We start from the raw sequence: 26903 nt of genomic DNA, 5'->3' as shown, positions 1-26903 counted from the left end.
AGGGATGACCATCCATCTTGCCCACTTTGATTTAGCAACCCATGCTCCAACAGCAAAACATTCTAATTATCACTAATCGTACTCTAATAGATGTACTAACTGTGTACTAATGAACACATTAATGTTTATTAACCATAATCTCACAGTACTACATAATAATTAGTAATACAGCAATTTTAATTAGTCATTTTACTAAGAATCACGATTAAATAAGGTGCATGACCTCGTCCTGCAAAAAAAAAAAAAAAAAAAACTCACTCTATTCGGTATCTATAAAAAATATTCCTCAAAGTAGATTTGACTGGCCGAGTGACTGCGGGGACGGGGACGCTCCTCATCCATTCGACTGAGAAGGCAATGGCGCTCTCCTGCTGCTTGCTCGCCGGCGCCCGGGCGGCAGCCTCCCCTTCCCTCTCCTCTTCCCCCGCAGCCCTTGTAAGAGGCCGCCGCCACCGCCAGCCGGCCGTCGTCTCGGGCCCGCTCCCGCTCCCGCTCCCGCTCCCGACCGCCCAGCGGTGGCGCCGCGGCCTCCGCTTCTGCTGCGCCTCGTCCTCGTCTTCCCCGCCTCCGCCGCCGGTGCCGCCCGAGGAGCCTACAGAATACGAGGTACACCATCTTCTTTGCCTCCTCCCCGCTCTGATCGTTCCTTCACGAGTGACCTAGCCGGAATGCTATGCTTAGCTGCTGCATTGCGAGAAAGAAGACCGAATCTCAGCTTCTACTTTTTCTAGGAAGCGATTCCATACTTTGGATTCGAGTAGCTTGACTGAGGCGTTTCCATGGCATTACCTGCGAGGAGACAACTTTGCAACTGCTGCCTTGGCTTTGTATTAGGTGGCATTTACTAGTGATGGTTCATGCGCGAAATTTGTCTCAAACAAATGGTGCTTTGATGATTTAAAAACGTTGCAATCCGACCAGAACAAAAATGATGTGGGTCTAACTTATTAGGCTAGAGGTCCGGGTGACCCACTTGTTGAGCTAGATGGTGTCATATAGACGTGGTGCATATAATTGATCGCTATAAAACGAAAAATTACCCGGTGTCCTGTGCACCCTGAGCTTGAACGTGGGTTCGCCCCTGTTGCAATCAGAGTTCTGCCAATAGTCGTTATAGAATCGTTATTGCACAATGTTCTGTGCTTCCAAGGCTACAGAGGAATGGGAAACGGCAATGATAGTACAAGACTTGGAGTTATAAAATTTAGTTCCTTTCATTGAAGAAAAGTTCATATGAAGAAAACAGTGTCCACTTGAACAATGAATCTCGGTCGCTGTTGTATTTGTAGGGAACACAATGACCTTTGCTTGGTCCTTATCTAGTATCGGATGCATCTAGCAACAGTGCAACCTTGTCAAATTTCAGTGCTAAATCTTCCCTGTTTCTTATCGGATTGTTGCCCATAATAGTATGGGTGCAAGCTGCAAGTTTTTACTCACAAAATACACAAGCTCAACAGTCAAATAAGTATCATGGTAGTACATTTTCAACAGGTTTGTGGCACTTGAAATTCCTTCCATAGATTTCAAATGATTTTTTTGGTGTGTGTGTGTGTGGGGCCGGGGGGGGGGGGGGGGAGGGGGTTGCTAAATCAAAGTGATATAGAAATGTCGATTACATGTCGTCCGAGCAGCAAACGGGAGGAGAACATGTCGTCTGAGTTGACATGCATGACAGAGGGATGGTGTCTCTTTATTTGTGGCAATGATGTTGCTGGCGCAAAGGTTGGAGAGGGGCTGCCTACCGAGATGATCCAGTTGGTGCAAAGTGGTATTGCATGGTGTGATGACGATGGACAGGTGGCGCAAAAAATGGGTACATATCGTCAGAGCTATTGCACCTGAGAATCACGTTCTTGGTGCGGAGATCCTTTACAGAGAGGCCAAAAGGGTCAACTCGACAAAACATAAATTGTCATTAGTGAATTTATGAATAGAAATGAGGTTGGTAATGAGATTAGGGGAATCCAAAACATTAGAGAGAGTAAGAGGTTTGGCTGCGGAAAAGTTAGCACGGCCAGAGGCTGTGACGGGAAGGACAGAGCTGTTACCGACAACAACTTGTGTTCTGGCTTTGGGGGGTGGGAGGAGGTGGGAGAGGTTATCCGGGTTGGCAGACAAGTGGGAGGAGGCACCTGAGGTGGGAGAGGTTACCAGGGTGCCTGTTGTTGCATGGATATGGCGCTCATCGACGATGGTGTGTGCAGAGGCGCCAGGCACGATGATGATGGAGAGGATCTCCTCGGAGATGGACGCGTAGAGCAGAGAAAGGACGGCGTAGTCCGTTGACTCCAAAGTGGAGATGACGTCGCTTGCCCCTGTCTTGGTGTCCGGCTTGTGGGATAAGCCATCGATGTGTCTTTTGGCACCAAACTTGCCAACGAGAACTTGGAATAATTCACGCTAGTGGGAGTAATTCAGTGGGTGAAGCTCGAGTGAGAAGGGGATGTGAACGTTTATGGTGGAGAGAGCGGAAGCTTGGGTGTTGGCCATGGTGAAGTGGATCGGTGCTGCTGCGCGCAGGAGAGGGGGTGGGGGGGGGGCTGCTGCGCACAGGATGGGGGAGGGCATAGATTTGAATAGGAAACTAGGAAAATATCAATCTCTCTAAACTAGGAAACTATAGCTACCCTTTCTATACATAAAGATCCTTTCTGTACATAAAGATCCTTTCTATACATGAAGATCCTTTCCATTCGGTCATGATGGGTCTAGTCCGCAGGGTGGTTGGGCCTGGATAGTAGATATTCCAACACTAACTCTAGTTTGTATATCAAGTTTATGACATGTTGGAGGATTTTTGTTTTGGGATTTTTGTGTCTGGGACACTGATAAAGTGTGGTTTGGTCCCTGGGACACTTCACTCGTCGATTTTGCCTGATGGACACTACAATTTTGTGGTTTGGTCGGCAGGACACCGCATCGTATAAAATAATCATTTAGGAGAGAGAGAGAGAGTGAGTGAAAAGACTTTGTTGCCCCTATCTTTCTTTTCGCTCTGGCTCACTCGCTCCGGTTAGCCGAGGAGCATCGCGACGAGCTCCTCCACCACTTGCCCACGTCCATACGCCGTCCGCGTGTGGCGGAGTTGGCCCTCATGGATCTCCCTAGGCGCGAGCAGAGTTGGTCCTCATGGATCTCCCTGGGCGCGAGCAGCATAGACACTGCGAAGTTGGCGAGCTGAACCTGCCACAGTGCCAGGCCGCCATTCGCATGCGTCGTTCCCGCGTGCAGCTGCCACTTGCGTGCGTGCTGCCGACGAGCGTGCCGCACATGTCGCGCCGCCGCCGTACTAGTCGCGCCACTGGCCCATGCCGCCACACCCTCTGCCGCCTGCGCGCGCATCATCTTGGCCGCGCCCGCGCGCCCTTCCGCCGCCGTGCGGGCTCCCGGCCCGCAGCTCCACCGCGTCACCCGCAGCTCGCACCTCAAGCCGCCACCAGAGATACCTTCGCCCTGGCCGGCTTTCCACGCCCTCTCGCGCTTCCGGTAAGCCCTATCTCCGCCAACCACCTTCCTCGGCTCACTCCCTCCCTTTGGCTCACTCCCTCCGGCTTCGCCCCTCTTCAGCACCCCTCTCCCCTCCGAAGATGCTGGCAAGAGAGGGGAAATAGGTGAGGCGGGAGGCCAAGGGCAGAAGCGTCATTTCACCACCCCCTTTCTGCTCTTAGGCTAGAAAAGATTATTTTAATCCGGGCGGTGTGTTGTGGACCAAGCCATGTTTTTGCGGTGCGACTGAGACAAAAACAAGGAGTGCAGTGCGGTGTAGACCAAATCACGCTTTATCAGTGTCCCAGGGACGAAAATCCCTTTTGTTTTTTAGGCGAAAAAATCGTTTTATGGATATGCAAATATACTAGAATTTCATCTGCATTTTCCACTGAACGGTCAACACAAGGTGTGCACATCAAACTTCTTGGATAGAATTTGCAGAACAAGATCATTGGGAGGAAAAGCACAACTTCCTAAATTTTTTAACAGTCAAACTTGTGATGCATTTTCATCAAACAATGCAACTACCTTACAGTGCATGGTGCATATGCAAGTAAATTTTCAATTTAGTTTCAGTGACACAGATATTTCATTGTAAGTGACATAAAACTTCTTCTGTACCAATTAATTGCCATTCTTCAATCAGATACTTCTTGTTGGTCTTTGTGTCCTTGCGTATGAGTTCTTGAGTGCAGTATTTGTGATTTTGCTTTCATGTGTGTACCATGTGGCGGTTGCTAGTAAGTCCTATGCAGTTAATAATGCCTTTCTGTTTCACAAAAATTTCAGCTATTGGACACGACCGGGAATTGTGATCCTTTATGCTCAGTTGATGAAGTTAGCTCACAGTACTTTGAAGCTAACTACAAGCCAAAAAATGATCTTCTGAAAGCTTTAACTATCTTTGCAACAGCTTTGGCTGGGGCAGCTGCAATAAACCATTCCTGGGTTGCTGCTAATCAGGTCAGCTAATTCCGTGCATCATTTTTGAGAATGAATAATTCCTTGAATCTTGTTCAAACATTTTCCCTCTTTTATCAGTTTAACTATATAGTTTACCTTTTCGTTTTTGTCATGCATACAATAGTGATGATTGTTGCAAACATAGTTGAAGTATTTCCTTTTGCAGGACATTGCAATGGTGTTGGTATTTGCTATTGGCTATGCAGGTATCATTTTTGAGGAATCACTAGCATTTAACAAAAGTGGAGTTGGTTTATTGATGGCTGTGTGCCTATGGGTTATCAGAAGCATCGGGGTAAGCTACTCTGTGAAATCAACTTAAAGACTTGAGCAGCTCTTTTCAAAATTTAATCTGTCAATCATACGTTTTATAAAGCTCAGGTTCAGAGTTAGTTCAGTTGTATTGTCTTTATTATTATTATTTTTGTTTGAGTGTCGAGACACATATCTGTAAAAATTATAAAGGTTGAGATCTTATTAGGTATTGAAGTTCATATTGGCACTTGGTTGTCGCAGCTTAAACATAATTTATTGTCAAGAAGAACACTGTATTTTCATCTAATGGAACAATTCTAGGCTATAGCTGCTTGAGTTGGTTTATTGATGGCTGTGTGCCTATGGGTTATCAGAAGCATCGGGGTAAGCTACTCTGTGAAATCAACTTAAAGACTTGAGCAGCTCTTTTCAAAATTTAATCTGTCAATCATACGTTTTATAAAGCTCAGGTTCAGAGTTAGTTCAGTTGTATTGTCTTTATTATTATTATTTTTGTTTGAGTGTCGAGACACATATCTGTAAAAATTATAAAGGTTGAGATCTTATTAGGTATTGAAGTTCATATTGGCACTTGGTTGTCGCAGCTTAAACATAATTTATTGTCAAGAAGAACACTGTATTTTCATCTAATGGAACAATTCTAGGCTATAGCTGCTTCAATCCTATCCCTAATCTATCTTCTCATTTTTTTAGCTAATTTAATCGATAAGAAGATCCGTAATAGTTCTGAATTTTTTGAGCTGTGAAGGTTAAGGAAGTTTAGCATATTTCACATTTATGGCAGGCTCACTGTTATTAGAGCTGGAGTAAGGTGCTTAGTTTCAAGTTACGAGCAGTGCCTGTTTAATGTTCTGATGGATCATTACATGATCACAATAATAAACTTGCAGGTATCTTGTTTTTGACACTAAACAAAGGGAAAGTTAATTTTGTCGCTGGGTTATCGAATTGACATGTCGGCCTAGAATGCCAAAAATGAGATGCTATCACGTCTTAGTGACAAACAAAATTTTCATTCTAGAATAATATGTGCCTGAAATTTGCATATTTGAGATGAAATTTTATTTGGATTGTCCCATGCAGATGAGTAAGATGGCATCTTTGCTAGTAAATATCTAGCCTAAAAGTACCAAAGTTTTAACATAGGGAGGAATTCTGTTACACCCGGTTTTAAGACCAAACCGAATGTAAACTATATATATATATATATAGTGACATCATAAGTGAGTAATAGAAATAATATCAATTATTACAACGTTAAGTTATTACATCAACAACCCTAAGGATCTAAAAGGAAATTACACATCAGCGGTAGAATAGCGCGGCGCCCAACGCTCCATAGGCAATCGACTGAAAAACCCGCATGTCTAGAACTTAGTTCCATCTTCAGGGAACTCATCGAAATCTTCGCTTTCTGAGCAGCAACATGATGATGGGAGAGAGAAAGTGTGAGTATATGGAATACTCAACAAGTGTGGGAAAGTATGACATATGGGCCAATATCAAGAATGGCTTAACGCAGTGGTTTATTTGCATAAGTGCGATTTAGTAATCAAACAATTATGAAAGCAACATATTTACTATGTGAATTGTTAGATATAAATCTCTCTGTGTAATATCTCTAGTATATAAGGGGTTTACTACATATTGTCACTTGTACATGAGTATATATACTGGTCAAGGGTCTCTAATGAATACAAGTTACTATTCCTAACATGATATCAGAGCCAAAATTTAGGGTTAGGGTTCCTCTTCTCCTTGCGTGTTGCAACTTCACGTATTATTCTTTTCGGCTGCTGTTCCTCTACAGTAATTCGCCAGATTCGTCTCTCTCCTCCGGATCTGTTTGAATCCAGCCGTTGCTCCGAGTCCATCGACTTCAATCTATAATCATTGTCGTCTTCCGTGACCCTGCTGTGCGATTGAGAACGTCTCATCCGGTCAATCGCGCACGTGCTCTGCTCTTCGCCAGCCGAGCTGCTTCACTGCGTCGCTGGTTGAGTCGCTCTGATCTGCTCTGCCATGCCGCCGGCTGGGCTGCTCCCTCAGGCCTCTTTGCTCCCCTTCGCTCCCTCGTGCCGCCGTCCGAGCTGGTCCGCTGGGCCGCTCCGACGCGCCGCTTGCCTGGCTGCTATGACGCGCCGCCAGTCGGGCCGCTTTGACGCATCGCTCCGCTCTGCTCCGTCGTGTCGTCGGCTGGGTTGCTCCCTCGGGCCTCTCCGCTCTGCTTTGCTCCCTCGCGTTGTTGGCTGGGCTGGTTTGCCGGCACGCTCTGACACACCGCCGGCTTAGTTGCCCCTCTATCCGTCTCGGTCGCCCCTGTACACGTCTTGGTCGGCGTCGCTTGCAGCTTTTCTTTGCGTTCTCGCCGTCATTTGTTGCTACTTGCTATTGCTCACCACTATCTTTGCGCTCTCGCCGTCGATTGCCGCTTCTCCTTGCGCTCTTGCCATCATTCGTCACCTCTTCAGGTTGGTACTGGCCCCTGGCGGCATGATTCTCAGCATTTATGGGAGCTTGACTGGCTTCGTCTTCCTTCCGCTGTCGCCGTCGGTCTTTCTGCTTCCTCGACTATTGGCTCCTTCCAGCAGTGGCATCATCGTCTATGTCATGTTTGTGGATCGCGTCAATCTTCATTAGTTCGTCGTGGTCTTTTAGGGTCTGTCTCAGGAGATGCGTCCTTGGATTGTCCGAGTTGTAAGCTTGGTAAATAGATTCAACTTCCTTATTCTTATCGTGAGTCAGTGTCTCAACGTCCTTTTGATATTGTTCACTCAGATGTATGGGGTCTGGTTCCCTTCATTTCGAAAGGGGGTTATAGATACTATATTATCTTTATAGATAATTTCTCTTGTCACACTTGGATTTATTTCATGTCTTCTCGTAGTAAGGTGTTATCTGTATATAAGCGCTTTGCCACTATGATTCACACTCAGTTTGACACTCCTATTCATCTTTTTCGTGCTAACTCTGTTGGCAAATTTCTTTCTTGCTGAACAGGGTACGTTGTCCCAGTTCTCCTATCCTGAAGCTCATGCTCAGTATTGCTGGGCGCAAGCATTGTCATCTCTTTGAGATTAATCGTGCGCTTATGATTGCATCTTCTGTTTCACCACATTTTTTGGGCTGAGGTGGTCTCCACTGTCATGCACTTGGTCAATATGCAACCCTCCTCTGTCCTCAAGGGTGGGATTCCTTTTGAGCATCTATATGGATGTCTTCCTAACTACTCTCTTTGTCTTTTTTGCTGTGTTTGTTACGTTCTTCTCGCTCCCCGTGAACATACCAAACCGACCGCTCAATCTGTTGAGTGTGTCTTTCTTACAGTGCTGAGCATAAAGGTTGTAGGTGTTGGGACCCTGTTGCTTGTTAGATGAGTATTTCTCAGGATGTTAAATTTGATGAGTCTCGTCCTTTCTATCTTCGTACCTCTCCCACTTCTTCAGCTTCCTTGGTCGTGCCACTGTTTTTTCTCACTTCTTTTTGCTACACCCATCACCGTTTCCTCTTCTCTTTCCCGAGCACCGTTGGCGCCTCCTCCTGTTGTATCTTCCACGCCTTTAGCCTCCACATCACATGCTCTTTCTCCTTCTGGTCTTATTGAGCCTTTTTTTTTTCACTACACTTGTCGTTCCCATGCTACCTTACATCCTTCTGGGCCGCTCTCTGATAAGCCTTCTTCTTCTAGTGATTCAGTTCCTCCTTCCTCTCACTATTCTTTTCGTAATCGCTATTCGATTCAACCTCCTAATCGTTGCTTGGGAATGACAACATACGATGGCAGAGGAGCTTGCTGCTTTTGAACACATGGGGATGTAAGATCTTGTTCCTTTTCCCCACATGTTCGTCCTATCACGTTCAAGTGGGTTTATAAGGTTAAAACCCGCTTTGATGGTTCTCTTGAGTGCTACAAGGCTCGTCTTGTCGCCTGTGGTTTTCAGCAGGAGCACGATCGCGACTATGGTGAGACTTTTGCTCCGGTAGCCCACATGACTACAGTGCACACTGTTCTTACAGTTGCTTCTGTGTGTCAATGGTCTATCTTCTAACTTGATGTCAAGATTGCCTTTCTTAATGATGAGTTGCGTGAGGAGGTTTACATGCATCCACTGTCAGGGTATTCTATTCCTGAGGGTATGGTTTGTTATCTCCATCGCTATCTTTATGGTCTTAAGCAAACCTCTCGAGCCTGGATTGACCGCTTTTTTCTGTGGTCATTGCCGCTGGTTTTTCTGCTAGTGCACATGATCTTGCGTTCTTTGTTCATATTTCCTCTCGTGGTCGGACTCTTCTTTTCTTGTATGTTGATGACATGATCATTACAGGAGATGATTATGAGTATATTGGCTTTGTGAAGGCTCGTCTCAATGAGCAATTTCTTATGTCCGATTTTGGTCCTCTTCAATACTTTCCTGGGATTGAGATTTCTTATACTTCTAAGGGTTTTTTTTTCTGTCCCAAGAGAAGTATATTTAGGATCTTCTTTATCATGCTTCTCTGACTGATGAGCGCACTGATGAGGTTTCCAAATTCCCCGTCCACTTTCCATTGTGGTTGATCTCAGTGTTAATTCTCCACCCGTCGGCTTCCTATTGTGACTTCAATCGGTGTTATTTGGACTTAATGGCGCGCGGTCAGGGCGGGATCAAATCGGGCGCTGGTGCTATAGAAAAGGAAGGAAGGATTCGGGGGTGGGGGATGGTGCTGACAGGTGGGGTCTACATGGCAGCAACTGAGAGAGATCAAAGAGAGAGATCAGAGAGAGGGAGAAAGGACAAACGGATGTTACAAATTGCAATTTCGCTTTCTATTGATATTATCCATTTAAGCATTTATAGATGATTTCACTGATTGGACTTTCTTGTCTATTTTTCTGTTGAATGTAGGCTCCCTCAACTGACGTAGCTGTTCAAGAATTGAGTCAGACAACTTCTGAAGTCAGTGAAATAGTGTTTTTCTTGCTTGGTGCAATGACCATTGTGGAGATTGTTGATGCACATCAAGGTTTTAAGCTGGTGACTGATAATATATCTACTCGAAACTCGAAAACTCTTCTGTGGGTGGTGAGTTTTTTTTAGAAACTCTTTGCTCATTGATACAGGCATTGCACAGAATAATATATTGTTATGTCAGACCGAAAGTATCACAGAAGGGTCAGCAGGCAGCAGCAACAGCTCAAGTGCCAGAGGATTAGGCTTGATCTCTTATTGTCAGTTTGTTAGCTTCGGTTATCTCCAGCTGGTTTAAGCTGTTAGCTTGGTTAGATAAAATCCCTTCAGGATCCAGTTTGTTAGTTTGGTTGCTTAGTATTATCAAGCATTGAAAACTCATATACTATATCATCTCTTTTCTCTACTCTCTCATCTTCTGTTGGCTTGGCGCCGCTGGCATCTGCACTTTCACCACGGGCAGGAAACCGTCCATGGAGCGGCCGGCAACCTCCCAAACCTATCCCATTCTGTCATTGCCTCACAGTTGTGACATATATCTACCCAATGTTGTATTACCAAAAAGTCAACAAATAGAACTGTTTCTTCAATGGTATATTAATAGGAGTGTTATACAGAAATATTCTACCGTTGCTCTTTGAGATTAAAAGTCAACATTAGTTTTCCAGTCCAGATAGAAGTTTTTTTTAGGAGAGGCCCAGATAGAAGTTTTCGTCAGCTTATATTTAGTGATATTTATTTGATCAGCTTCTATTTATTGACCTTTAGTGTTGATCTGCTTCTGTTTAGTTGTTCAGTCCAGATACAAACCATGCCTCTCAATACAGAAGACTAGATCTGAAATGAACACCGATTCACTTCAAGAATGTTTGACCTTTTGACCTTGAATTGAATCAAGAGGAATCCTTCTGCCGAAACTAAAACTGTTCCACCCATTTTTTATGCTCTTCTTCTGCACTTCTCTTTGTGACTGCTCGGTATAAGTTGACCTCACAAGCAATGTTGACTCCAGTTCCAGTGATCTGCAGAATCATCTGTTGAATCATTTTCTCTCGACTGTGGCTTTTGCGATCTGACCTTACTCTTGTTACTCCTTTACTTTCTACCTAGCTTCTAGCTGTGAAAAACCCAAGTTGCTGTCACATGTCTTATTCACTTCTGAATTTCTTATCTAGTCTCATGTATAGTTCGTGGGAAAGGTCATGCATCTTTATTAATTTATGAACAAGTAGAGATTATTTTCCTTAGCTAACTGGTGTTAGTCGCTGAATTCTTACTCTTGTTAGTAGCAGAATTCTTACTCTCATAGAGAGGATGACACTAGGAGTTGGGGCAAATTTTTCTGGTTTATTTCTCACTTCTCATACAATGCCATGCCAACCTGAGGGGTTGGGGATACATATTTATAGGCTCATGGCCAGCCAAGCATATGCCAAGATGCTAGTCTAAGATGCTAGTCTAAGATGCTAGTCTAAGATGTTGTCCTAGATGCTGTCCTCTAGTCTAAGATGCTGTCCTAGATGCTGTTCTCTAGTCTAAGATGCTGTCCTAGTGTCCTAGATGCTGTCTTAAAGCATATGGGCAGCAAGACCACCATGTGGCAGCCCCACAAAGACTGCACAAGGACTTATCCCATCATTCTCCCCCTAAGTCTTGTGCGTCGTCTTGTGGGAAGATTGAACCATCCCGGTCCTGGAGCAGAGCTCAAGGAACTTGAGCCTCCCAAGAGGCTTGGTGAGCAGGTCCGCAAGCTGATCCTTGGTGTTGATATAGCTCGCCTTGATGCTCCCTTCCTCCAAACAGCCTCGGATGAAGTGGTACCTCACCCGGATGTGCTTGCTCCGTTCATGGAAAACGGGATTCTTTGCCAGGGCTAGAGCGGACTTGCTGTCCACCCTGAGCTCCACCGCTCTAGTGTCTCTGCCGAGGAGATCACCAAGCAGTCGAGCGAGCCAGAGCGCCTGAGTCGAAGCGGTGGAGGCCGCTATGTACTCGGCCTCGCAGCTGGACAGGGCCACCACCTGCTGCTTGACCGACTGCCAGCTAACGAGGCACTTGCCGAGGAAGAAGAGGATCCCGCTCGTGCTCTTGCTGGTGTCGATGTCGCCGGCGTGGTCGCTGTCGCTGTACCCGACGAAGTGTGCCGCCCCAGGGCACCTAGGGTAGTAGAGGCCGTGGTCGAGAGTCCCCGCAACGTAGCGGATGATCCTCTTCACAGCCTGCTGGTGCTCCGTCGTCGGTCGCTGCATGAACCGACTAACGTAGCCGACGGAGAATGCCAAGTCCGGCCGTGTGTGGGCGAGGTAGCGAAGGCTCCCCACAAGACGCCGGTACTGCGTAGCGTCCACCTCCTCCGTCGTGCTGTCGCGGCTCAGCTTCAGTCTCTCCTCCATCGGAGTGAGAGCTGGGTTGCAGTCGGTGAGCCCAGCTAGCTCAACGACGCGCTTGGCGTAGGCGGTCTGTCGAAGCGTGATCCCGGAGTCATCCTGGTGCACCTCGATCCCCAGGTAGAAGGAGAGAGGTCCCAGGTCACTCATCTGGAAGGTGGCCTTCATCTCTTCCTTGAATGCCGCCACCTCCACATCCTTGATGCCGGTGATCACCAAGTCGTCGACGTAGACACCCACCAGCAGAGCAGTTCCTCCACTGCCTCGTCGGTAGATGGCCGCCTCGTGCGGGCTTTGCTCGAAGCCCATCCCCTTTAGCGTGGAATCCAACTTGGCATTCCACGCCCTCGGCGCCTGTCGCAAGCCATAGAGGGCCTTGCGCAGGCGGAGCACCTTGCCCTCCTTGCCGGGGATCGCAAATCCCGGCGGCTGGTGCACGTAGACCTCCTCCTTCAAGTCGCCGTTAAGGAACGCCGACTTGACGTCCATGTGATGAACACGCCAGCCCTCCTGGGCAGCTAGCGCAAGGAGGAGTCGCACGGACTCCATCCGTGCCACGGGAGCGAAGGCGTCGTCGAAGTCGACCCCCTCCTGTTGCACGAAGCCTCGTGCCACCAAGCGAGCCTTGTGCTTGACGATGGCGCCGGCTTCATCCCTCTTCAGCTTGAACACCCACTTAAGGGTGATCGCACGGTGACCACAAGGGAGGTCAGCAAGCTCCCAGGTGCGGTTCTTCTCGACCGCATCCATCTCCAACTGCATCGCGGCGCGCCATGCCGCGTGTCTCTCGGCCTCTGCAAACGACCGAGGCTCACCGTCGTCACACGCAAGGTGCAACTGCGCCTCCAGATCGTGAGGCACCAGTCCCGGCACCGGCTGGTCGCCGAGAAGGTTCTCCATCGTACGGTACCGCAACGGCTCGCCGTCGTGGTACGCGTCGATGCGCTCCTCGTCGTGAGAGAGCGGAGTAGCGAGCTCAACCGGGCTGTGCTCGACACGAGCTGGTGTTGGAGTAGACGTGCCCGGAGAGGTGCCTATCGGTGCTGGAGTGCGTGGCGTTGCCGGCTGTGGTGGAGCTGGCGAAGAACTCATCGCAGCCGAGGTCCTGGCTGGAGAGCGTGGTGCTTTCGAAGTAGCAGGCGCTGGGGTCGGTGGAGGCTCGGGGACTGGGGTAGACACGCTCGTCGAAGAAGAGCTGCCTACTCCCCCAGCTTCCTCGAAGTGGACGTACTCGACAGTGAAGTCGTCGTACGTTGGAGCCGAGCCGTCGTCCACCACCTTGTCCCACGCCCATCCTCGCCCTTCGTTGAACACAACGTCGCGCGCCGTGCGCACACGCTGTGTCTTCGGGTCGAGGATGCGGTAGGCCTTCGAGCCCTCCGCGTAGCCGATGAACACTCCCGGAGTGCTCCTGTCGTCGAGCTTGCTGATGTGGCCAAGCTCCTTGGCGAACGCGAGGCAGCCGAAGACCCGCAAGTGGGAGATCGCCGGCTTGCGCCCATGCCAAGCCTCGTACGGCGTCCTGCCGTCGAGCGCCTTGGTAGGCGAGCGGTTGAGGATATAGACGGCCGTCACCACCGCCTCTCCCCAGAAGACAGCCGGCATCCCCCTCTGCTTGAGGAGGGCCCGAGCCATCCCCACAACCGTCTGGTTGCGCCGCTCGACGACGCCGTTCTGCTGCGGGCTGTACGGCGCGGAGTAGTGGCGCTGAATGCCCTTGTCAGCGCAGTACGACGCAAATTCAGCCGCCGTGAATTCGCCGCCGTTGTCGGTGCGCAGCACGCGCAGCTTGCGGCCGCACTCCGCCTCCGCAGCAGCCTGCGCGCGCCTGATGGCGTCCGCAGCCTCTCCCTTGCTGCCGAGGACCATCACCCACATGTAGCGGGAGAGGTCGTCGACGAGCAGCAGGAAGTAGCGTCGTCCTCCCGGTGTGGCCGGTGTCACCGGGCCACACAAGTCCCCGTGCACAAGCTCGAGCCTCTCCTTGGCTCGAAAGCTCGCCTGCTGGGGAAAGGGGAGTCGCCTCTGCTTCGTCAACACGCAGACGTCGCAGAGCTGCTCCACATGGTCGAGGCACGGCAGGCCTCGCACCATCTCTGCGGCACTGAGCCGCTTCAGGGCCTCGAATTGAAGGTGCCCGAAGCGCTCGTGCCACTGCCACGCCTCGTCGTCCCGACGAGCGGCGAGACAGAGGGGTTGTGCCACCTGCACGTTAAGGACGTAGAGTCGATTTGTGCCTCTGGTTACCTTGGCAAGAAGGCGACGACGGCGATCCCAAATCCTCATGACTCCATCCTCAACCACCACGCGCGAACCGTTCTTATCCAGCTGTCCCAAGCTGATGATAGAGTTCCTCAACGCGGGAATGTAGTAGACTCCGGTGAGCAGCCTGTGCTCACCAGACACGGCGGTGAAGATGACGGAACCGACGCCCTTGATCTCCACGCCGGAGGCATCCCCAAATTTGACGGAGCCTCGGACGCTAGAGTCAAGCTCGGTGAAGAACTCCCGTCGACCGGTCATGTGATGGGTGGCGCCGGTGTCGAGGCACCACCCGTCAGTCTTGTCGCTGCCGGAGCCGTCACCGAGGAGGGCGTGGGCTTTTGGCTCGTCAAGGTGGAGGAGAGCCGCTGCGGCCGGTGCCGCTGGAGGTAGCTCTATGCTCGCATGAGCCATGAACAGAGCCGGCTCCTCCTCCTCCGCTTGTGCGACGTGGGCCTGGCCGCGTCGTGGCTGACGACAGTCCTTGGCCCAATGGCCAAGCCGGCCACAGTTGCGGCAGGTGTCGTCTCGTGCCGGCTTGTGCTTGCCGGCGGCGCCGCCCTGGGCGCCTCCGCGGGCATCACCCTCGGCACGTCCTCGCGCCCCGGCCTCGGCGTCTCTGCGCGCCTTGCGCGGCTTGCCACGCTTGCGGCCGCCTGTCGTGGAAGAAGGCTCCCCCTTCCTCCGGTCACCCTGGCAGGCATCCCACTGCTCCCGAGTGAGAAGGAGCTTCCCGCCAGTGGTGATGGGCCCCGAGAGAGACTGTGGCTCATCGCTGTCGACGACCTTGAGGCGACCTATCGCCTCCTCGATCGACATCGTGGAGAGATCCAGCAGAGACTCGATCGAGCGAGCCATCTGCTTGTACTTCTCGGGGACGCAGCGGAAGAGCTTCTCGACGGCTCTCTCCTCGCCGTAGGTGTCGTCGCCGAACTGCACCATCTTCTGCAACAGAGTGTTGAGACGGAGAGCAAAGTCATCAACGTCCTCACCTGGCTTGAAGGCCAGGTTCTCCCACTCCTTGCGAAGTGCCTGCAGTGTGGATTTGCAGGCGCGGTCGCTGCCGATGCGTGCCGCAGCGATGGCATCCCAAGCCTCCTTGGCAGTCCGCTTATTGGTAAGCGAGAACTGCATCTCGGACGGGACTGCAGCGATGAGGGCATCCAGCGCCCGTCGATCCTGGTCGTAGTCGACGTCGCCGTACCGGACTGCCTCCCACATGTGCCGCACCTGGAGCTTTACCCTCATCACCGCAGCCCACTCAACATAGTTGGTCTTAGTGAGGGTAGGCCACCCACCGCCGGGGCCGACGTCCTTGACAACAGCCTGGAAACCGTGGTGACCACGGTACCGATCCGGGGAGAGAGAGCCACGCCGCCTGTGAAGGCCGCGCTCTCCATCGACCCGTCCGCCACCGTTGCCGTGCGCGCCTCCTCCAGGAGCGCCGCCGGCGTGCGCGCCTCCTCCAGGAGCGCCGCCGGCGCGTCCGCGCCTGTCTGGGCTGCCGCCGCGCTCGTGGGTGTGCGCGGCTGCCCACTGTGCCGCCCGCTCTCGAGCTGCCTCTGCCTCCGGCAGCTCGAGATCCGCGTCGGCGCTGTCGTCAGCAGAAATGGAGCTGCCGGTGCTGCCGCGCAGAGCCTCGACCTCCGCTGCCGCCGCACGCGCTGCATCCGCCGCCGCCGCTGCTTCTGCCTCCGCTCTGGCTGCTGCCAGCTCCGCCGCTGCTAGCCTCCGCTCTGGCTGCTGCCAGCTCCGCCGCTGCTAGCCTCGACGCCCTTGCCGCCGCCGCAGCGGTCTCTTCCGCCGCTCGCTTGCGTTCCTCTGCCGCGGCAAGTTCGGCCTCCTGCCGACGCCGCGTGCTCGAGGCGACCGAGCGCTGAGACTGCCCTGCGGACATGATGCGCTACCGGGGGAGAGCTGCTGCGTGGGGAGAGGGCTGCTTCAGACGAGCAGCAGCTCGTCTGTGCAGAGGGAGAGGAGTGAGCAGGAGCAACCGGGGCTGCTGCTGCTCTTAGCTGGGGCTGCTGCGAGGCTGAGGGGGGAGATGAGCAAGAGATGCTCAGACTACAGGATAAACAGGCTCTGATACCACTTGTTAGTCGCTGAATTCTTACTCTTGGTAGTAGCAGAATTCTTACTCTCATAGAGAGGATGACACTAGGAGTTGGGGCAAATTTTTCTGGTTTATTTCTCACTTCTCATACAATGCCATGCCAACCTGAGGGGTTGGGGATACATATTTATAGGCTCATGGCCAGCCAAGCATATGCCAAGATGCTAGTCTAAGATGCTAGTCTAAGATGCTAGTCTAAGATGCTGTCCTAGATGCTGTCCTCTAGTCTAAGATGCTGTCCTAGATGCTGTCCTCTAGTCTAAGATGCTGTCCTAGTGTCCTAGATGCTGTCCTAAAGCATATGGGCAGCAAGACCACCATGTGGCAGCCCCACAAAGACTGCACAAGGACTTATCCCATCAACTGGATTACAGAGTTGAAAATGTTCGCTTGCAATTCGAAGTGAGGATTATGATGTTCTTTAGTCTTCCTGGTGCATCAGTATTATTGACCTTTTCAAATAATACAGAGTTGAAAATGGAACTTTATGGTGGCTAAAAACCAATATATATTTTTTATTATCTAAGGTGAAATTGTATAGAAGACCCTGAACATATGCAGCCTCTTGACCAACTCATCTTTAAAAGAAGGAAGAAGTTTATTTTTGGTCCTCGAACTATCACCAAAGTCCGATTTTAGCCCTCGAACTCTAAAACCGGATATTTTACACCGCAAACTTTCAAAACCGTTTACTTTTCAATCTTTTGCTGGTTTTGTAGGCTGTTTTCGATGACGTGGTGGCGGCTTCACACACGTGGCAGACTAGTCAGCAAAAAAATCAGGAAAATGGAAAAAATAAAAAAAATCAGGAAAAATAGAAAAAACCGATTAAAAAAATCAGAAATAATAGAAAATTTCAGAAATAATAAAAAATCCAGAAAAATGAAAAAATAGAAAAATCAAGAAAAGTGGGGGAAAATTAGGAAAATGAAAAAGAAGAAAATCAGGAAAAAGAGTTAGGAAGGAACCAACGAGTGAGTCTATTGCTAACCAGTAGTATAGCGTAATATGTCACTAGACCACATGCAACACGTCCTACATACTCTTTATATTTTTATTCTTTCTGGCATGTATACCTGTATTATTTAATGTTGTACATACTGATGTTTGCGAGTTGTACGTACATTTGCCCTCCTCCTTTGTCAGGCTGACTGCCTTCTAATAACCTCCTAAGCTTGGATCCATGGAAACCCTCCAATTCCTAGCCTCCTGATCTTGAAATCCTAACCCTAGTGAACTCTCGCATCAATTGTAACAATGGCTAAATTTAGTCACTTGACTGTTAGACTTTTTGTGACAGTCGAGTGACCAAAAATGGGTTTTTTTCTATTTTTTTTCCCTAATTTTCCTGATTTTTCCTGATTTTTTTCTAATTTTTTTTCTGATTTTTCTATTATTCCTGATTTTTTATTTTTTTCTTCTGTTTTTAAAATTTTTCCTGATTTTTTTTATTTTCTTGATTTTTTTCTTCATTTTTTTGCTAACTGGTTTGCCACGTGTGTGAAACTGCCATCACGTCGTTGAAAACAGCCTATAAAACCAACAAAAGGGTGAAAAGTAAACGGTTTTGAAAGTTTGAGGCGTAAAATATCCGGTTTTAGAGTTCGAGGACTAAAGTCAGACTTTGGTTATAGTTCGAGGGCCAAAAATGGACTTCTTCCTTAAAAGAAAAATCTCACAACTTATTTACTACTGTCACTGCAAGAACCTAGGTTTGGTTCATGTCATTGTGGTTAAAGAAAAACTAGATTACTATTTTTTGTTGCCTACCTTATGCATATAGCCTTGCCAAAATATCTCATTCAGCATCTTCATATCGTATCCTGTTTTGAAATGTTCTTGCACAATTTCCGCACAAGCGAACTTTGTTTTGGTACTGAGTGCTAAACTGTAGGCTGTGTTTCTCTTGCACTAAAATCTTTTAGAAGATTGTGTGTTGTGCAAAGTCATACTCCATCTCTTTATTTGCGCAGCTCAATTTGATACAAACAATTAAGCATGGAGTGTCCATGCGCATATACCAAGAAGGAAGATGACAAGAATAAGCTGGCCCCAATTGTACTTTTTTGAGTTGTCATGGGTGGCATTTTGTCCTAATTTACTCAACAAATGATTTCTTAAATATGTCTGCATTGGTCAAAAGTGAAAAATATTGTGGAACTGAGGGAGTACATCAAAATAAACTATGCATTATACAACCAACTACATGAAACCTTAATTTAATAATTATATTATTGTAGAACTGTTCAATATATTGTTATATATTTTAAGCATAAATAATTTCTCATTTCAGATTGGCATTGTAACTTTCTTCCTGAGTTCCGTCCTCGACAACTTGACTTCCACTATTGTGATGGTGTCATTGCTTCGCAAACTAGTACCTCCATCAGAATACAGAAAGTAAGAATTTTGTTAACTCACCTGTTATGTCTGCACATAATCTTGTAATTATTTTCCACTATATCGTGATATTTATGTTGACTCATGATGATCATATCCTTGCACCACTATCCATATGTTCATCTTTTGCTTGTAGCAGGAATAGCTCCTGGATCAATATAGTGCCTAGCATCTTTCTGCATCAAATATTATATTGATAAATGGAGCACAAAGAAACATCAAATTTGTTGCAGAATTGATATTGGACACACAAAATAATTCATAGGTTGCTTGATGTGTGGTTTCGTTGCAGTTTAGAGGCTTGTTGAATGAAATAGAGTTACAACTGCTTTTGAAGAACAATTGTTTATGCTGATCATCATAACATGACAATATTTCTTCGGTGCCTCAATAATATTTAGAAATGCGGAGGGGCATGGGAGGTCCAGCCATCTAGGGCACATCCTTGAGCTCCCACCTCCCGCCTCGACCCTCACTAAGCCGAGGGTCTGTGCACCCCCTTCCCGTCCTGTGGGGATCACGGTTCCCATGGGGATATGGAAGAAGGACGAGAACATATAATTATAAAGAATGGTCCGATTCTTACATTACATGGTTTGACACATATTTACTCAAATTATAGCTTCACAGATCAAAATCCAATGTAAATTTGAATTTAGAATGTTTAATAAAGTACATGATATATAGTATATGCTAATATCATGTATCCTAACATTAAAATATTAAAAATTACAAAAATATATTAGCAGATCCTGATGGGACATATGGGGGTAATCTTTCCCCGTCCTCGTCCACCATGGGGGTTGTTTGTCCATTGTCTCCACCCTTAGAAGAAAAGGAACAAGTACTAATCATTACAAACTTCCCGTTTCTATTTCTTTTGGAGGTTGTTAGGTCAATCTATATACTACCTTCCCAATTTGTTTGGGGGTTTCATTTGCAGAAATTTTCCTATATGCCACCGAATGTTGACCTAATCCCTGAATTGCCACTAAAAGAATTCAGCCCTATTCCTCTTCAAATCCTTGCCTCTTTGTGCCACTACGTCAGCTTTGTTGGGCCATGTTACCGTTAACCTTGCAAATCTGCAAGTTATTTTTTCAGCATGCCCATTTCCCCACTTGTCATGGGTGGGCCTTAGGCATGCATGCCTTGTAGCCCATTTCCACTCTTACCTATTGCCGCCACCTCACCTTCGATGAACTCCCATTTATCAAGTGCCATGATACAGGTGGTTGAGATCTTCCAGCATGGCTTACTTGACAAGGGCGTGTGTCGGTGATATGGGAACCAGGGGTTCCCGAGTCCCGAGGCCAGGACAGCACAGTGCCATATGGCGCCTTCCCTCGGGGACCACCTCCCCGAGGACCCGAGGGATGCCAGGTCCGGGAGGGGGTGCTCGGGGCCAAGAACAGTTGGCCCCCGAGTACCTAGAGTGCCCCGAGGACCCGAGAAGAGCCAGATCCGGGAGTGGGCGCTCGGGGCTAAGAACAGTTGACCCCCGAGGATCCGAGAAGAGCTAGATCCGGGAGTGGACGCTCGGGGCCAATAACAGTTGGTCCCCGAGTGCCCAGAGTTCCCGAAGGACCCGAGAAGAGTCAGATCCGGGAGTGGGCGCTCGGGGCTAAGAACAGTTGGTCCCCGAGTACCCAGAGTTCCCCGAGGACCCGAGAAAAACCAGATCCGAGAGGGGGTGCTCGGGGCCAAGAACAGTTGGTCCCCGAGTACCCAGAGTTCCCTGAGGACCCGAGAAGCCCCATGCCGGTGGACCCCGCAGGGACTCCACGATGAGGTGTCAACCGGTGGGAGGCCCGATGCTGCATTTAAGGGGGAGCTCGGACGGTCACATCCAACCACTCTCCCCCACGCCTGTCGTACTGAATACGTCAGCACCTGCCACCGCTTGGCAGGAAGGCGTGGGTACGATTAATGCGGCGGGTCCCATCCTCTCGTGAGGCCCATAAAGAAAGACGGCTCGACGATATCTTCGATGGGCTTGAGGCATATCACCCATCGCTCTATTACATCAGACCGTGTCAGACCTACTCTGACCAGACGAGCATGAGAGGGTGCTCAGAGGCTGGCCGGTGGGCCCCCCTGCACCTGCTAAAGTTGGGATGTGAAGACCGACGGGACTGTCCGAGGGACGCATTTTCAACCCTCTGTAACATCGACTGTAGACCCATGATGGTAGCTTTTCATTTATTGTTTACGGGAACTTGTGCCCTTGTTCTGGGCACTCCCTGGAGGGCCTCCCTCGGTAGATAAAAGGGGGGGAGCATTTCATAGGAGAAACGGCACCTAACACAAGACAGGATAACACAGCCGGTAGAACAGCAGCTCCTTATAACATAGAGAAAAACCAGAGTGCTAGAGATCCAGAGAAAGGTATTCAAAGAGCATTGATAATATACTAGATACACAGGAGTAGGGTATTACGTCTCCGTGCGGCCTGAACCTGTATAAATCCTTGGTGCATTCATTGCTACTAGCCAACGACGATTCATCCCGTCTAAATCCCACACGCATTAACCCCACGTACGAGGTAGATCCAGGACCAGCCCCCCGGTCGAATCTCAAAGGGGGTCCCTCAGGATCCCCGCTTGCGGTGTTCATCCACCGACAACGTGCCAATGCAGATCTTAGGTAGCAACAGTGGCAGCGGGAGTAAGGGCACGCAGCTGGAACTCTCCGAGTCAAAACATTTTCTTGCACCTTTCCTCAGCATCTGCTATACCTAGTGGCATATACGGGATCATGCCATAGTTATAACTATCTAAGCCCCAAGTGAAAAAAGGTGTCTTTTCACATTGCATTTAATACCAAACTTATGTGAGGATGACAAAACAGGCATGATGCTAAGGATTGGAATGTACTGCCACCGAAGGAAACTAACATTTTTTGTTGGAAGCTTGGGGATTGAATGAACCAGTAGCAAATAAGGAATGCTCACTCCTTTTTTTGTGTGTCAGTTTGAGGCCAACCCATTGTGGCTGGCACACTTGCACCAAGCGGGTTGTTGGAGCTAGGTTTTTTTTTTTTTTTTTTTTTATTTGCATCATGGCAATAGAGACAGACAACACTGTAAGTTAGGTTTCATTACATGTCCGCAGGTTGATCTAAATAAACTTTTATTCTCCAAACTCATCAATGAATGGTCTGGAGGAATGCTTGTTATTTAGCATCTTGAGTGAGTAAAACATTGGCTTATTGGGACAGATTGTTAGGTGCTGTTGTTGTGATAGCAGCGAATGCTGGCGGTGCATGGACACCAATTGGTGATGTGACAACCACTATGTTGTGGATTCATGGTCAGATTACAACATTGAAAATAATGCAGGTGAGTCTTTCACAATTGTTTTTTTGTTCCGCAATATGCTTATGCAAGTATTTTGTTACATTTGGTGCACTCTGAAATATTCACTAAGTTTTTGTTTAGTTTTCATGCTATATTGTTTTAGTTGTTAATGAACAATATTGATTCAAGGTTTTAATACTCACATCTGCGATCAGTTCAAAACTTCAAAGATCAGATAATGCCCATCTTTTTCTATGTGGAAGTTACAAAATTTCGCTAACTTAAATTTCACTTGAAGGAGAAGTGCAGAACATTTAAACGTGACTATAAAAGATAAGATAATTTTTTTCTATCTCTTTCTTCAAAAGCAGATCTATTTCTAGATTTATTTTATTCTGCCAGGTTTGCTACTTCTTTTTTACCCAGCACAGCAATATGCAATTCTAGCCAGTCAGTGAAGCTGCTGTAGAGATATGTGTATTCCATGGTGCAAATATCAGGGGACTGGATTAAATCAATATAATGAACGGTGGATGGCCTGAAGTCTGAATTTGCTGAAATAGATCTGCCAACACATGCTGTTCCTCTATTTACGAAATGAATTGTAGACTGTAGAGATTCTCTTTGTTTTTTGGTGATATTTTGAGATCTCTACTTTCTTGCCTTGGATAATGAAATACTAGATACATAGCTATGCTAAAAGGTCGATGAATTATGTTTATGCAAGGTAAAGATTGTTTGCACTTTAGTACGTGAGCCTGGTATCCTTTTTTTTATTTATGTTGAAAAGAATGATGGAGAAAAGGAAAGAAAATAAGGAGTTTGTTACTGTCTCTCTGTTTTTTTCTTTTTGACATCAAGGGTTTTGTTACTGGCTGATTTAATGTGACCGGCTGATTTTATTGGATTGAACTCAATACAATAAAGGAATTAAGAGGTTGGCTACAGGCTGGACTAGCACCATGCATTTTGTCTCTAAATATGGTGGGCACTTTTGGATCAATTTACTGACCATTTAGTTGCTCATATAAAATGCTGCTTTTTATATCTGATCTTTATAGGGAAACTTGATTTCCTTATATGATACGATTTCCATATCCCTTTTTTTTAATCAAGTGTCTTATAGGATAGAGCTTTGCCCAACCTTGTGGATCTATTATGTTGTTCTTTCTTTTCCCGCAAACCACTTCAGAAAAAAACGCTACTTCTTTTTATTGTGAATGAACTGAATGGTTTATGATCTGGCAGGGCTTGTTTATTCCCTCAGTTGTTTCATTGGCAGTCCCACTGGCTCTTATGTCCCTCACCAGGTTGTTAACCACTTACAACTTACGATATATGAAATGAAACATGCCTCACATTTAACAATTTATACGTTGCAAACAGTGAAGCAAAGGGACCGTCTCAGAAATCTTCCAGCTTGCTGTCATCTGAGCAGATGGCTCCTCGGGGGCAACTTGTATTAGCTGTTGGAGTTGGAGCCTTAGTTTTTGTTCCAGTCTTTAAAGCTCTCACTGGACTGCCACCTTTCATGGGCATGCTGCTTGGTCTTGGGATTCTCTGGATCTTGACAGATGCTATACATTATGGAGACTCTGAAAGGCAGAGACTGAAAGTTCCACAGGCGTTGTCACGGATTGATACACAAGGAATTTTATTCTTCTTAGGGATTCTTTTATCAGTTGGCAGGTAATGCATACACCATTGAAAATTCTATATGTTAGGCGCACGGTTTTCTTAATATTCATACTCCAGACTTAAAATTTCAGGTAGATGATATATTTTTATTTCCTTTTCATTTTATGGTAAACAGACCACTACGTGTGTGATAGCTGTCAACTGTTCCAAAACATTATGTTTATAATGTAGATTTTTGTCTTGTTCAGGGTTACCGTAGCGTGCTGCAAGGCCATGTGCTGCAGTGCCGCGGTTACTGTGTCACACTAGCAACCACACTTACCGTCGGTGCAAGTACAAGCATAGCTTAAAGATGAGATTAATTATTTAGGGATAAGATCGTTTAGTTCAGATTGCATGGCATTCTACTTTTTAGATCAAGTGATTAGAGCCAACTGACAAGCTCTCCATTTAGATGGTGCTAGAGGGCTGACTTGTTTCTGTTAAGCAAAAATTGAAAAGTTTTCAACTTTTCTCTCTCCCTCCCTCCCTCTCCCTCTCTCCATCCCTCTCTCTCTCTGTCTCTGTCTGTTATGGGCAGGAGATCAAGGCTTGCTATTTAATTAGGAGATAAGTTTGGTAGGAGTTGGATTTGATTTGGTTAGGAGATAAGTTTGATTTGGTTTCCAATTCAATAGGATTTGGAGTTGATTTAGGATTGTAATTTCCTCTCTCTATATAAAGGGGTAGCCCGCGCATCATTGTAATTAAGCAATGAGAATTAATCTAAGTCTCCCCCGATATTCTAAGTCTCTCCAATCTATGACCCAATCCCACCCCTAGCAGCCGATGCTGCCTGGCTATCCTCCTGGTGGATGTTTATCCCCGATCATAACACTGTCTCTCTCTCCTCTTCCTGTACGAGAACAGCTTCCCCAGAACTAGCACAAAGATGTCAACTGGAACAGGGGAACAAAATATTTGTAGGTGAGAGCTGTCCAGGATATGGAAAGAGGGCTTTTCTACTGTTGCAATAATTTTCTACCCTAAATGTCAGTGATGGACAAATTCTATATGCAGTATGGTAATTGATTAGATTTTGTTTCTATGTAACATACCTTTATACTTATAAACTAGTGTCTTTTACTTATAAACTAGTGTCTTTTATGATGTTAGTGTAATGAAAATGACCTGTCCTGTTATTTGCAGTCTAGTCCATTACCAATCAGATGGTCATCATTTACTAATAATAATTTTTCTCTCTTTTGGCACTAGCTTGGAATCTGCAGGGATTTTGAGGCAGTTAGCGAACTATCTTGATGCCAATATTCCAAATGCTGACCTTATTGCTAGTGCACTTGGTGTGGCATCAGCAATTATAGACAATGTTCCACTTGTTGCTGCAACCATGGGGATGTATGACCTGACTTCATTCCCTCAAGATTCGGACTTCTGGCAGCTTGTTGCATTTTGTGCTGGTACTGGTGGTTCAATGCTTATCATTGGCTCTGCAGCAGGAGTAGCTTTTATGGGAATGGAAAAGGTGGATTTCTTTTGGTATTTTCGCAAGGTAAACTGCTCTTTTGTTCAAATATGAAGGGGAGGGATGAAACAACATAATGACAATACCATATAATACTGAAAAAAATAAACTTCTTTACTACGGTATTAGCCATGAGCATTTAAGTGCATTTTCTATGTTTCCCTGACAAACTGTTGAATCCAATCTGTACTTGCTGATATTGTCTCTTTTAGAAGTTAGTGTTGAGAACAAAATTTTGATTTTGGACTGCACCTTACTACCTCAGTTCAGAAGTCTTAGTTGATTATTTCAGTTCTTCGTATAAACATTTTTCAGTGTTGTGCCATTGAATTGATTTCCCTATTTTCTTTTTACTGTATCACATATACTTATGGTTTGTATACATAAGAAATGATATCGGACATCTATATGTCATTGTGGCAACATAAGACCGATTTTCTTAATGCTTTAGCAAATCTAAGCTTTGGTCTTCTACAATTCTATCATTAGTTTATGTACGTCATCAATATCAACAGTAACTATATGAAGATATATTGCAGCCTATTGCCAACTACGAGGGTACATCCAACTTCCATAACTATTCATTCTTATTGCTAGCATTCCGTCATTCTTAGCTGAGTTATTTTGCCTATTGGTCTATTTTTTCTTATTTATAATGTCACCTAGTTCCTCTTAGGTCGGTCGAGTTTTTATTTTGCCTATTGGTTGACACATTTGTTCTAGTAATCAATTTGAGGCTTGTTAGCCAGGCATTCCGTAAGATTTTCCCTTTTTACCTTGACCATCTATGTTTCTTTTTGCATGTGATGATGCTGATTATACATCAATTTGTAATTTACAATTTCAGTGCCACACTAGCACATATCAGGATGCTAAATCTTGATTAGCACATGCTTTACGTATATTTCTGCAACAGCAACTGCAGGCAACTAGGAAATCCAGGCCTGCAACACGTACATATGTCCTAATCCAAGTGGTGTGTCCACATTATTCATCTTTTCATGGTTCTTGTTGTGTTTGCAGGTGAGCGGTTTTGCCCTTGCAGGTTATGCAGCTGGTATAATATCTTATCTAGCTGCTCAAAATCTCCATCTATCCCTTCCCACTTCACTAGCTGAAATCCCATTTATTCCGGGTTCATAAAATGTTGGCCTTTATAGTCCTGTAACAAAGACTTCACTTTGGATATGGAGATGAACCAATACTACTGTCTTCCATATCTTATGTAAGCTCCAACACGTTGGCAAAGAGTGTTTAGAACCTGGGGGATAGATATCCAGACTGAAATTATGGAGACACAATTTAGTACCCTGAGCTCCAAGGCCCCCACATGAGCACCTAGTATTTAGAGTCACGAGTGCTGGTGAACTTGGTTAGTTTAGTGCAGAATGATTCTGTGAGAAACTCTCCTGTTTACTAGGACTGTCCTTTTGAACCCGGGATATGGCGGTCTCCGGATATTTGCATATGTACACCGAATAAATAGGTGCAGCTTAGAAATGTGTGATTATTGTAACAAACAAGCTTGTTTCATTATTTTCCAAAGAGGCGAAGCTGTGCCATTATGTATCCTAAGATGCAATAAGATGCAGAAATCTTATCA

The 26903-nt window shown here is 46.8% G+C and overlaps 1 protein-coding gene across 1 annotated transcript; it reads left to right on the top strand.

The window, feature by feature from the left end:
* The first annotated feature begins 292 nt into the window (after positions 1-292).
* On the top strand, positions 293-26903 carry LOC133901976 (sodium/proton antiporter 1-like). Its single transcript, XM_062343538.1, has 10 exons — positions 293-606; positions 4282-4455; positions 4622-4750; positions 9618-9794; positions 18736-18842; positions 22062-22182; positions 23389-23450; positions 23527-23829; positions 25033-25327; positions 26324-26903. Exons 1-10 carry the CDS (start codon positions 358-360, stop codon positions 26441-26443), a joined length of 1737 nt encoding a protein of 578 aa, XP_062199522.1. The 5' UTR covers positions 293-357; the 3' UTR covers positions 26444-26903.

Source organism: Phragmites australis, chromosome 20 (assembly GCF_958298935.1).
Source record: "Phragmites australis chromosome 20, lpPhrAust1.1, whole genome shotgun sequence".
NCBI classification, from domain to species: Eukaryota; Viridiplantae; Streptophyta; class Magnoliopsida; order Poales; family Poaceae; genus Phragmites; species Phragmites australis.
This window is presented reverse-complemented; position numbering and strand designations above follow the sequence as displayed.